Source organism: Bidens hawaiensis, unplaced genomic scaffold (genome assembly GCF_021521415.1).
Source record: "Bidens hawaiensis isolate Kalapana, Puna unplaced genomic scaffold, B.hawaiensis_p1.1 tig00055202_1, whole genome shotgun sequence".
Classification (NCBI taxonomy): Eukaryota; Viridiplantae; Streptophyta; class Magnoliopsida; order Asterales; family Asteraceae; genus Bidens; species Bidens hawaiensis.
Genome location: NW_027499977.1, coordinates 85,758 through 99,661, shown reverse-complemented (window position 1 = coordinate 99,661; position 13,904 = coordinate 85,758). Strand labels below are relative to the sequence as shown.

The 13,904-nt window shown below is 31.3% G+C and overlaps 2 protein-coding genes and 1 pseudogene across 3 annotated transcripts; all 3 read right to left on the bottom strand.

Moving 5' to 3' along the window:
- Positions 1-251: 251 nt before the first annotated feature.
- On the bottom strand, positions 252-2,899 carry LOC143601020 (uncharacterized protein At4g37920-like). Its single transcript, XM_077078537.1, has 6 exons — positions 2,756-2,899; positions 1,674-2,008; positions 1,425-1,593; positions 1,104-1,348; positions 812-999; positions 252-710 (listed from the first exon to the last, which is right to left on the bottom strand). The coding sequence occupies exons 1-6, from the start codon at positions 2,883-2,885 to the stop codon at positions 551-553; spliced, it is 1,227 nt and encodes a 408-aa protein (XP_076934652.1). The 5' UTR covers positions 2,886-2,899; the 3' UTR covers positions 252-550.
- A 2,898-nt stretch (positions 2,900-5,797) lies between these two features.
- LOC143601015 (membrane-anchored ubiquitin-fold protein 6-like) lies at positions 5,798-8,899 on the bottom strand. Its single transcript, XM_077078533.1, has 3 exons — positions 8,490-8,899; positions 7,494-7,664; positions 5,798-6,154 (listed from the first exon to the last, which is right to left on the bottom strand). Exons 1-3 carry the CDS (start codon positions 8,617-8,619, stop codon positions 6,102-6,104), a joined length of 354 nt encoding a protein of 117 aa, XP_076934648.1. The 5' UTR covers positions 8,620-8,899; the 3' UTR covers positions 5,798-6,101.
- A 1,203-nt stretch (positions 8,900-10,102) lies between these two features.
- Positions 10,103-12,067, bottom strand: LOC143601019 (eukaryotic peptide chain release factor subunit 1-3 pseudogene; annotated as a pseudogene). Its single transcript, XR_013147580.1, has 2 exons — positions 10,628-12,067; positions 10,103-10,368 (listed from the first exon to the last, which is right to left on the bottom strand). The product of XR_013147580.1 is annotated as a eukaryotic peptide chain release factor subunit 1-3 pseudogene (transcript).
- Between the last annotated feature and the right edge of the window lie 1,837 nt (positions 12,068-13,904).

Genomic DNA, 13,904 nt, shown 5'->3' with positions numbered 1-13,904 from the left:
GCCAATTGTACCCGTATTATACGACCTTACAGCACATGCATACGGACGCATCACATATTCAACATGCATACAACTGTCTGTATAGGCCGTATAACACATGTTATGCAAATGTTTATGGACACATAACATGTGTATACATACGTAACAGTATAAGTAATTTGAAAAGATGGGATAACTGATGTGATATAAAAAAGTAGAGGTGTAGAACCCCTTAACTTGTTTCCACAAAACCCTTTATATTATGAAGTATGATGAAAATACAATCACAACATAGATCACACTTAAAGCTTAGGGATACACATTACCTAAAATTAACTTTTGAAAGCCATTTTACATCATGCTGAGCATGATCAACTATGGTCCATCCTAGACTCGACATACTGAGAGTCAAATCTTTATGATTCAATCGTGGTTACACCACACTCGCTTATATAACACCCCCGACTTTCATCTCGTCTCATGATTTAAACTACTAACAACGAATACTTCTACAATTATACTTTTTGGTAATAAATAATAAAAAAAAAGATACTTCAACTTCGATGAACATTTACATGAACTTATCTTGGATCAGCTTCTCGATCTCTTCCATTTTTTGAATTATTTTAGGGTTCATAAGATCCCGAGCTTCCTTTATCAGCGTTCCTTCTCTGCTAAAATGGTAAGCATTCACCACCGCTTTGATCCATGTATGCAACTTCTCCGGTGTCCTACAAAACCATATAACATATTCAAATCACAAGTATTAATACTATTTAAACAATATAAACTTATAGTCATATTTGATAAAGAAATGTGATGCACCACATACGTATACAAATTATCGAAATCCTTTCCTTCAAGCTCGTCACCAGGGGTAAAAGCGTCATTTAACGCAGATAACAACCGCTCAGGATCTTCTATAGTTAGAAGATACTTAACAATCCGAACCTCTTTCGGCATAAGCCTTTGAAGATTACCTCTTGCTGTCATGTACAAATGATATAATATATCTTTCACCTATCATTAACCACATATAGTCAAACAATTAATAACATCATTATAATTCATCAACATAACATTCAAGTGTTGACCAAACAGTCAACATCATAATATCATATTACCTCGTCTTTCATCATATTTGTCTCCTTTGCTGCGGACCAAGCTTTAGTAATCATCAAAACTAAAGCAGAATCTAACTGATTCTTTTCAGCTAAGTTATCAATTTTCTTGCAAGCAGCATCAACCGAAGGAGAATTGATAATATCTTGAAATTTTAATTCTGCAGCGTTAATCGCTTCAATGCTTTCGGTTGCAGTATCATAAGATTGTACAGCAGCTAAACACACGTTCCCAATTTTTGCAATCGCTAATCATATAAAACAAACACATATAAGAATTAGCATAATTAGATTAACTAAATATCATTTTAAATCGAGTCTTACCATTTTGTTCAACCTCATTATCATAATAAGACTCTGCAACCGCATGAAGATGCATAAAGAATTCTTTTGTGAAATCTTTACGCCGTCTAGCAACAATATCGCCAATTTCCGAAGGGGCATTTTTGACAGTTTGAAGAAGTTCGTTATGTCTTTGAACATCTTCATCTACCTGCACAAAAAAGGTTTATCTAGTGTAATTATCGATTTAAAACCATTGACAACCAATAAAAATTAACTAACTTTAACTACCTCTTTCAACTTTCTTCCGAGTCTTAGTAGCTGGTGTTTCATTCCAGGGTCATTTTCATTATCGGCTCGGTTTTGGCATCGTTTAAAGAAATGAGGTCGAAGGGTATCCCATTCTCTGCTAAAAGCTATTAATCTTCTCCAATCAATAGGATTCGGTTTATCAACCATGAAAACATCAATCAATTTGTCGCATATTTTATCCATTTTAGGATCAACCAAATCATCACTGTTCTCAGAATTTGCAGTAGAATCGTTCGGAACAGCTGTTGTGTCACCAACAACTGCTTTAACTGTAAATTTTGATGGTTGACATCTTTCTGAATTCAACTTAAGACCTGTATATATTTTCAAAAGCATAATCACTTTTAAGCAAAATTAATTATCAAGGAGGTGTTTAGGATTGCATATATAGGAAATAGATAAGCTAAAGATGTAGGAAGTGAGTCACAGTATTATTAAAATATAATAATAATAAAACTAATAAAGATACTCTCTTTATATCTTTGGGAAACTGTAGTAGACGTAGCGTATACATATTCAAACATAAAATAACACGAAATACAACATATGTATACTTAACTTGATTCAACAAAAGAAACCTAATTTAGACCTACACCGGTATGCATGAAACCAAAAAAACGACGCGAAACCAAAAAAACTAAAACCAACGGTTTAGGTTTAGGTTTTTGTAAAAACCGAACTGAATTTCTATGTTTTCATTTTTTTATTTTTATTTAAGTAATTTATAAAAATATAATAAATATGTGACTCAAATATTTTAGCACAAACATACCATTATCAATTAGTTATTAATCAACAAAACGATATAAGCCTATTATCATTACTTTGGGCCAATTTATTTTCCCCAAAATTTTCAAGCTTAAATAGCAAAACCGAAGAGTTTTCAAAATAAAGTTTTGGTATTTGGTTTGGTTATAGCCCAAAACCGACCCAAACCGAACCGTGCACTCCCCTAGCCTACACTACAGGGTAGTAAACTAATAAACCCTAATATTAATTAGGTGAGCAACAAGTATTATTAAGTGAAATATAACTGACAATTGAAGGCGAGGTGAACTTACCGGCGGAGAAATGAGTAGTTTTTGGGGTTGAGATTTTAATGAAAGAGGAAGAATAATAATATTGTTTGGAAGATTGTGTATATGTGAATGAGCAGTATGAACTGAGAGATGGTGATGATAACAGCTCCATTGATGACGTCTGATTAGAGTCGTGAAGCTTTGGATGAATATGAGATTTTTCTAGGTTTTCAAAATCGACCCGAAACACCTACATGATCCGATAACAATCGGTTTGGAGAGTGGAATATAACCCATTTAGAAGACGGTCATGTTCGTGTTAACATGGGATTGTTTGGCTAAGCTTTTATTTTTTGTTTTTTTGCTTTTGGAGGGGTAAAATGTTCAAAATGTCCTTCCAAAAAGCAAAAAAGCTTTAATTTGGAGCTTTTGGAGGGGTATTTTGGACATTTTATCCCTCTAAAAGCAAAAGGAAAAGGCTTAATTAGATGGATCATGTTTGGATTTGCGTTTGATTATATATGTTGACCCACCATCTCGTTTTATGAGCTGCGTAACATATTTTATTACAGTTATCAACCTGATTGACACGTTTACAACTTGATTGTTACTCTTCTTTTCAGCAGCAAACCTTTTTTCTAGCCCCAACCCAATATCACCTCCCATGGTTATCGAACCTAGGGTTCCACCAAAAGAGGGAAGACCTCTCTATCACTGACGGTGGCCCAGTTTTGACAAGTATACATAAACATGTTAGACGGGTCATGTTCAGGTTATATGATTTTAAAGTGTTTGTGAGTTACGCCTAATGTTTTTGACATGATTAAAATATGGATCGTGTTTAAGTTGAGTAGTTTAATTTATTTACCTAACATGATTCATACCCTTAAATGACTCTGAATTTAAAAGCTGATAAAAAATAAAGCCTAGAGTAATCTAATATGGACTATTTGGTAATTAAATAACTACAGTAGAAACTCTATAAAATAATACACTTTGAACCACCAAAATTTATTAATTAAAAGAGTTATTAATTAATCGATAAATTAATAATTATTAATTTATATATTAATTAATATTTTATTTATTTATAGTAGAATATTTAGTTTACAAACACCTTTCAAGGTTCCACTTAATTATTGTATACAATGCATGTATATCAAATGAACGGCCCAATTTAAAAGAAAACCTTCAATCTTCCACCTTATTATAATGCTTCTTGTGTTCAATGTATCACTTTATGGACATTAAAATTATTTTCTATGAGAAAACAACACAAGAAGTTCTTACCATGCTAAGGAAAATTAGAGACGAGATTCAAGGGGAAATTGATTTCAACAAAAAACAAAAGACAATTGAGTCATTTTTCAAGAAACCTTCATAAATCATTCATGTAATATGCTATATATAAGGAATTATTAATTTATATTTTATATGGGGTCTAAAGAAATTATCAAAAATGTATTATCTTATAATTTTAGCGAATTATTAATTTAGCACCATATCCCCGAGTCGGTACCGGCAAAAAATATTATCTTAGAGAATTTATTAAATAATCGAATATTAATTTATTGAGTTTCTACTGTAGTTGATAGTCAGTGCATATATGTATTAGAATTGCCCGTGTGACAATGATTAGACGTTGGTAATTAAGTAACATGTTACCTTTATTTTAATAAAAAAAACTATAGCAATACCATATTTAAACTAAATCGCATAAAATACTCGTTTTTCTAATGTAACTTTATATTAAGATTGTATTTAAAAATCTTGACGGGAAGTTGATTTTAAGAATCTAATTAGAAATATATATATATATATATATATATATATATATATATATATATAAAAGTACAAATGAGATGACAATAGCACAAGTATTCTTTAAACAACCAAAGGTTGAATAAAAATAAGCGGTAAAACTATAAATATTATTTAATTAAACAAAAGATACATGAATAAATAATAATTGATTGAATGTGTATAAGACTATTTAGACCTCTAAAACTATTAACTATTTGAATTAAGTCTAAGTGTAGTTGGCGGCAAATGTTGCGAGACAAAGGCAATATTTGTCGTCTGATCGTGTTATGGAGATGCAAGCGTGGCTACAATACCACCCCCTTGGCCATGTGTTAAAAATCTCCCCATTTTGTAGTCCATCCACTACACAAAACCTAACATCAGGGGGTTAAGTAATCTAATCAGACTCGAGGAAACTGCACCGCTAGCTTTTTTTTCAGATAGCAAAAATCTAATATTTATCTGGTCGGAACAAAACAAATACACTAAATAATGACAACTAAATCTTTTCTAGACCTACTAATAAAATACAAAATTACACAAAACTATAACATTATGTGTGTAAGGAAACATGATCAAATACATTTTATTCTTAACATGAAAACCAATTTGTTGTTATGATTAGGTTTATTTTTATAGGTGTTTGCTATTATTTTTTGTTCGTATTTGCTAATTTTCGATTATGAGACGTTATAAGTATTTGCTTATATATATTTTGTTGTTATTATTAGATGTTTTATTTTGCTGTTATAAGTATTTGTTGGTATATGTTGTTATTATTTTGTTCTTGATTTTGATTCTTTTGTTGTAGTTTTTAAGTTCTTTTCTTTGTTATTATAAGTCATTGTTTATTTAGATTACATTTTATTCTTAACATGAAAACAATGAAAACCAATTTGTTGTTATGATTAGGTTTATTTTTATAGGTGTTTGCCGTTATTTTTTGTTCGTATTTGCTAATTTTCGATTATGAGACGTTATAAGTATTTGCTTATATATATTTTGTTGTTATTATTAGATGTTTTATTTTGCTGTTATAAGTTTTTGTTGGTATATGTTGTTATTATTTTGTTCTTGATTTTGATTCTTTTGTTGTAGTTTTTAAGTTATTTTCTTTGTTATTATAAGTCATTGTTTATTTAGATTGGTATTGTAGTTGGTATTGTTTTTTACGTTCGCATTTTTTAAATAAATTGGCATTATTTCCTACTTACTCATGTTAAGATCAAAATGTACATGAACCTTCCCCTATGTGTAAGTATGCGTTTACAACTTACTAACAATTGTGTTTCACAATGGTAATAAGTAAATCACAGACATTTTAACAACTGAAAAAACAAATTATAAGATCCATAATATAATATATGACGAACAAAATCACTCAAAACTGACTATGAAAGTTTGAATCTTTTTGATCTACTATGCTTCTATATTGATTCATATTTTCTTTCTTTTTTTTCTTTTTCAGATTCTGAGAAAAAGGTCCAAACAAATTTCTAACAAAAGATAATTATAATTATAACAATAATAATAACCCTTCAAGATTCTTTCATCCGGTAATGTGTTTTGAATCGATGTATGAACTTCACAGGATCGTGCAAGAACAACCGCTCTTTTTGGGGCCGTCGTGCACTTTTTCTGTACAAAATTCAGAGAAGAAATTGTTAGAAATGTTGTATGTTGACCATTATGAGATTGGTTTGACTATTGAGGTCAATACACAAATTTATTGCTTTGAAACTGGTATGAAGTAGTTATAATTTTGTAAAGGAAAGCATTGATGCTACATTTCTAACAAATTGCAATCAAAGTTTGCGTCTAAAAAGTCACAAGTTTGACTTCAAAAGTCAAACCGACCGGATCATAAGTCAAATATTTGATATAAAATTCCCAAAAAAATGATGTAACTGTAGAGAATAGTAAAGATCAAACAATAAGAATATCAGAATATTGTTTACTTTGTATAGTTCCTAAAAATTATTACTTCTGTTAAATGACAAAATGCCCTTCAATATTTACTCCCCAGAAGAAGCAGATCAAGATAAATGTCCTTCAAAGATACTTTTGTCTAATCCTAAAATTCATAGCTTTGTAAAATGACATAAATGCCATTCAAAATAATTACCAGGGGTAAATCAATTTAGGCATCGGAACTACACTAGCGGCAAAATTTTACAAAGTATTTACAAAAAAGTGAGCAATCTTTAAGATTAGCATAGAGTTTAGTCTAAAGATCAAACCACAAGAACATCAAAGGATTAGCATACTTTGTTTAAAAGTAAAAATCGTTGCTTTTTGAAATGACATAAATGCCCTTTAAGATTACACTGGCCAGGGGATTATCAAAACGTTAAAACCAAATGTTTCGCTTACACCTAACGGAGCATGTTCGACTTCGTTCATTTAACGCTAACCGAACAAACGATCGAACACAAACATTTAAACAAACGAGGTTTTCTTGTTTATGTTTGTTCATTTAGATAATGAACATCTTTGTTTTTCGTTTATGTTCGTTCATTAATAGTATAAACGAACGAACATAACTGAGCTAACACCAATTCAACGTAAACTAAACATCAACCTGCTGTGTCTAAAAAGTGGATAAAACTTCACTTAGCTGTTATAGGTGATATCTTTATTTCAAAAACTAGACTAAATTACAGCGTGCCTAAAATAGCAAGTGAATATATAAATGAACGTAAAAGAAACAAACGATCACGAACATAAATGAACGGGTGGGGCATGTGTTCATGTTCGTTTATTTAACTAAATGAACAAAAATTCTGGTTATGTTCGTTCGATTGGCAGATAAACAAACTTCCAGCCGACCGGTTCCCTAAACATTCAATTTGTTCTCAACCCGACCCATTTCAAACCCGTCCACACCGTCCCATTATTACACATCTAGATTATATGCACCAATTTAACAATTTTGTAACCAAACATTAGCAATTTTATATGTTTAGAGTTAATTTACCATTATTTTTGTCAGCCGTTGGAGGGCGCACGACAACAAGCATAGTGATAGCGCCACCTGGGATTTCACTAACCGGAGATCTTGATTCTGCAAGAGTTTTGTTATTATCCAGTATCTTACCGGCATTTATGAGCTTAATCTCATTTATTGTTTTAGGCCCATTTTCTTTGTCTGTCAAAAATAGAAAAATTGTCATAAAAAATAAAGTAAATACTTTTATATCAAGCTAAAACTACATTTATGAAAATAATAAAGCTGTAACAAAACCTACGGACATATGTATAAGAAACGGATGAATACTTGTATCATGTACACAAAGCTTTTAACTTTTCGGTTTCTTGGGAAATGACATAGGCGCCTTTCAAACCGATATATTAACATAAAAGTAGGATGTTAAAACTTTCATGTGACTTGTGAATATCCTATATTATTTATTATTAAAATTTTCCCAATATCTACTGATGCCCTTGTAAATTTTATTTTATTTTTTTACTAGTTTTATTTTATGCATTAATAAATAATCTTTTTCACTTCGCATTTGAAAAAAAAATTCAATTCAAAAGAACAAGAACAACATAACTCAATATCATGGAATCACTAACTTCACCCCAAAAAAATTGAAAACAATCATAACTCCCATAATACAATTACAAATTGTCAAATTATGTAGCAAAATCCCAACAAGAAAAGTAGAAAAATAAACTAAAAAACCTCCAACAAATCAAGAATCTTGATAGTATATTGATGATGCTAATATATATAATTAACAAAATTATTAATTGCAAAGGCAGACAGTATAGCAAAATCCCAACAACAAAAACTAGATAAATAAACCAAAAAGTCTCATAAATCAAGAATCTTTGATAATATATTAATGATCATCAAAATATTGAATACAATTTCTAGAGGCAAATTACATACCAAAATCCCAACAATAAAACTAAAAAATCTTGATAGCATATTAATGATGATGATAATATTAATTAGCAAACTAACCTTTGGGCCATTGTGAAATAATTTTCTCTTTCAAAGATCCAACAGTAGTTGCAGAACTGTATTTGCTTGGTCCAATATCAGTACCATCAGCTAACCTAAATTTGACTTCAATCAAATCTTCAGCCGCCATCAAAGAACCTGCTTCAAATGATCATAACCCACTTCAATTTCTTCTATAAAAGTTCCAAAGATTGGATTTTTATCAACTGGGTATGTTCAAAAACATAAATTTTACAAAAACCCAAGATTTTTCACTAAAAATGGATCAGTTTTTGTGGGTATTAGTTGATTTGAACAAGGAAACATAAGGCATCAATAATGGAAATTAGAAGGGAATAAGAAGGTTTGTTGATTGGAGAAAGAATAAAGAAATAGAATTAGAATTAGAATTAGAAAATTAGAATACAAACCTTTGGTCAATGGTCCCTAATTTATGTATGCCAAATGGGGTGATTTTGTTTGATAAAATGGGCATGATGGTGATTAAAGATATTTATTATATTTTCATGTAAAGTATATATATTTGTTATAAAGATCTTTTTAATTTACTTTTAGATAAAGAAAAAATTATCAAAATAAAGATTTAACTTTTAACTCTTCAATGATGAATATTGGTTTTATGGGGCATTTATAAAACGAGACTGAGATTCTTTGAACATCGAGTGCATCATACTAAGCCACGTATACAACTTGAAAATATGTCATTAGAATGAATCATTGGGTGTAAGTCGATGACGGACACACTATTTGAAGTAGTACCATGGATGAAAATATATCTTTAGATAGTAGAAGAACTATTTACCAAGTGTGAATAACTACGTATTAGATACTTGAGAATTAGTGTTTTTCTTTGTCATATTACTCCCAAAGAGTGTTCCCATTAACGTGCCCAAATATGGTGCGTTAGTGTCAAAAGATTCATATGTTTTGTTTATTAGTAAAAAAACAAGCGTTGGTATCTACTTTGAATCTTTTAGCCAATCACATGTCTATTATCAGCTCAATTATTAAGAACCTTAACAGTGATCTATAATCACTGATGTTGGGTTTACAAGACCATTTGTTTGATGTATAGAAAGTAACACTTTAAACTATAAAGGCAATCACATGATGGTTATCGAGCAACACATAATCTTTTTTAATTGAATCATTTTTCTTGTGGCCAAACGGCATATGTTAAAGCATGTTGAATTGAAAAACTGAAAGTATGATTGATTATTGATTTTAAAAAAAATAAAAAATACTTCTAAAAAAAATAAAAAATACTCCTAAATATATTTTTGTCGTTGCTTTTTTATTAATTAAATATGATATGTTAAAACACTTTAATACACTACATGCGATTCATATAACTAGAAAGATAAAAACTACTACATCACGGTTAAAATAAGTCGATTCAACGCATACTAAATTATGACCATCATGATCATCAAATAAATATCATAATACGTCTTAGCTTTAGATTCTACATGTATGCTCTTGTTATTCTTTTGTTTTGTCATGTTAATGTATGTACCAGTTATCTTTTTAATCTCTAATTGCAAGCTTCAAACCAAGAAAACCAAGTTCTAGCATTTTGTCATGAACTCAAATCTTCCCAAACACAAACCAAATAGTCAAATACCCAAGATAAAACGACGCTTCATACGAATCTACCAAGTCGGATAACAAGTATAACAAAAAACATAGTACCAATCACCAAAACATTAAGACCTTACACACAAGTCATACTACGTTTTAAAAACCAAAAGCGCAAACGCAATAATCCACAATTACGCATATATTGGAACCATTTAAAACATGTTGAGAATGCTCCAGTGCAACCGCTTCACGTTGGGGGGTTTCCTTTGATCTTATCATCCAAAACTATGTATTCCAGCTATCTCAACACAAAGAAAAAAACACCAAAACTTAATAGAAGTTAGACCCAAATAACCACTTTAGTACGAAAGTGTAAATTTGACTTTTTAGTCCAAATAATTTGATTCGTGTTTTACAAAGTCCAGCCTCAAATGTTTCTGTTAACTTTTTGTTAAATTTACCAAAATAACCTTTTATTTACCTTTAAAAAATAAAAGTAAAAACTATATATCATTATTATTAGTATTACCATCAGGTAAATAAACAGAAATACTAACCTTCAAAAGAACTTCTTGAAATGCTTAACGAGTGCCGCGAAGCTGGCTCTGAGCCCACCCCCCACGCGAGCCCACAACAAGTGGTTGATTGCTAGTCCGACTCATAAATTTCCCCGTCATCCGACAGCTCATCAAACGAGCGGATATCCAACTGGTACCTTAATATCCCACCAATTCCACCAAATCCCCTACAAAATTGTGAACCCTCTTGAGACTTATTTGTAACAAACTCTAGCGTGCAACCAAATTTCTTATACTCATTCGCAAACCACTCAAGCAACGACATCTTTTCTTGAACTTCCAGCTCAGCATTCGTGTCTGCATCTCTGAAGTTACTCTGATCGGTTTCTTGATCTTTGTTCAAATGTTTTATGATAATTTCACCAGTCGTCCCGTTTTTAAGCGTGTAACGATTGATATCAAGATTTTCCCACACGATCAGAATCTCAACAGCACCCATTTCTAGAGACTTTAACGTGTCTTCAACACCAAACACGTACTTCCCAGTATCTTGACTGATTTCCTCAAAAGTACTTCCCAATCAAACGTTTTTCTTGAATAAACTTCACATTTGTGAGTATTTCAGAAGATAACTCAATCGCTTGATTAAAACCGTTCTCACCACCGTAAGAAACGTCAACCACGTTTAAGATTTTAGCTTGAAGACGTGGGTCGAACATATCAGACTGGCTCAGCTCGGTTTTGAAATCAGCAGAACCGGCTAGGATAAGTCCAGAAACGTTCGGTTGACTAGTGGCAGGATTGATGTAAAACTGTGTTGCCAGCTCAGCAGTCTTTCTAACATAATTGTGACGTTTCTCCATTCGAAGACGCGCAAAACGAAGCGCGGATTGATCTCCTCGTCCGTGTTTCTAAGGCAAGTCGACTGTGAATTTGTGTAGAACTTCTCTTGTGTTGCCACTTAATGTCCCAAAAAGAGTCCCATTTCCATCCATGACAATGAAACCAAACTTGTCATCAGATTCTAACAGCTCGTTTAAGGCTTCTGTGTGGAACTTATTGTCACAAAGATAAAGCGAAGCGTTAATCGGCTTGAACGGTTCAAAATCAATTGTGACTTTTTTCTCTTTTCCATCATCAGTCACAATGGTTCCAGTGTAGAGCACAAGCCCATTTGGTGGGACCTTGTTGTAGAGCTTGAGCCTCTGTTGGGCAGATGTTATGGCACCTAAAACCGACTGACGGTTAACCCTGCTCTTAATGTTGGAAGCAGTACCAAATTCATCACCAAGCATTTTTGTGACTCGTGAGATTTGATCACGTGGTGGCATGATTAGAGAAATCATGCTGGTACCATTGCCTCTCGCAGCTTCCAATGCTTTGATCAGCTTTTTGATCTTCCATATCTCAATGTTCTTATCGGTTTCCTGGCCATCCGACATCGTGCCAAATTATCTGCTAAAAATATCAAAAAAATAACTTTTATTATGTATTATATTTTTATATGACTACATAAACAATCAAGATTGTGGCTAAAACAGAAACAAAACAAAGCATTATCTAACAAGCAACACATAGATACAAACAATAAAACTTTACAAGACTGCATTCATGTAGACTCCAAATCAAATAATGCTACAAAAAATAAAACTATTGAAACAACAATCTTATGCAGCTTAAAATTTTATTTTATTTTGCAAATTCCCTGCAACTCATTTGCTATAATTCATGAAGAAGATGAATGAGTACAAACAAACATGCATATAGTACAAGTTGTGAATCTACAGTATCATTGTAACTTTCATGTGTCCAGATAAGAAGAAAAACAATCTAGACAGTTTAATCAATCTACACAGACAATCTCTAACATCTCAGACACAAAAAAGCTTAACTGAAGTCAACGTAACTTGACCAGACAATTTCTAAAACCATACAGCCACAAATAAACGAAACTTATGATAAAACTTACCAGCATAAGCACAAACAAACATACATATGATACAACTTAAGAATCTAGGTTATAAGTTATAACCAAAGTTAATCTCAAACATCTCAAGACACTTAAAAACATGATAAAAGTCAACATACTTTGACCAGACAATTTCTAACACCATACAACCACAAAACCCTAGCCAATCAACTTCTACTAAGCCAGATCTCGTATCTCACACCGCTAATTCAACTTCTACTAATCAAAACTGTAAATCATATCAATATAACCGTCAATTACTAATCAAACAAACACGAATCAATCCGATTCATACTCAAACTGCCTAATCTTAACTATAAACTAATAACACAGCAATTCGATATGAATATTATCATAACATGACGACGAAATAACCTATAAAATCGTACAAATCTGGTGAAATTCAGTTCAAAATTCATCAACGATAGAGCAAGTAGTATTAGATTGAATCAATATTATGAATAATAGAAGTAAAACAGCAGTTGTTATTAATGAGATGATTAGATCTGAATGGAAAGAGTTATTATTATTACCTGAAGAAGAAGAAGAAGAAGAAGAAGAAGAGGAGGAGGAGTTGGTCTGCGGCAGGTCAGCTTTTGGATGGATTGCGTAGAATAGAAACAAACCCTAGAGAATAGAATATATGTGGAACACATAATATTTATTTATTGTACGACACGAATGAAATATAGAAATCGTCAACTAAAGACATATTTAAGATGATAAAAGTTTGTTTCATATGTTTATTAGAATAATTATTTGATATAATTACAATTCATATTTCTAGATAAATAAAGTACTTAAAACAAAAACTTACTAAAAAAGAATATTCATAAAACATTGTTGGAAACATAATTTAAAACTTTAAAAATTTCAAATTCATAAACTGCTAAATATTTCCTTATAAACCATATTTGTTGGCTTGTTTGTAACTTTACCTTACTTTTTCAAAATATGCATATGAATACAATATCTACTCTTCAATATTGATAAAGCAACATATTGTTGACCATAAGTAGAAAAGGGTCTCTCATATATATTCCAACTCTTGCTAGAGATCTGCTTTGAGTCGTTACAATTATATCGCGCTAATCTATTGCGTCACCAATATCACCAACGATTAACGCTGCAACTTTAGAAATTTTTGGCAGGTTGTAAGTTTGTGCATCTTTTTGCCTTGTTCCAATAATGCACAACTTTAAATCCATACCGGGATCGTTTTTAAAACAATCGCTTACCATACAGTATCCTTGAACCAAAAGATTTATTGTGAATTTTAAGACTAAATTAAGGGTATTATATAAAATAGGTTTAAATTTATTGTGAATATTAAGACTAAATTAAGGG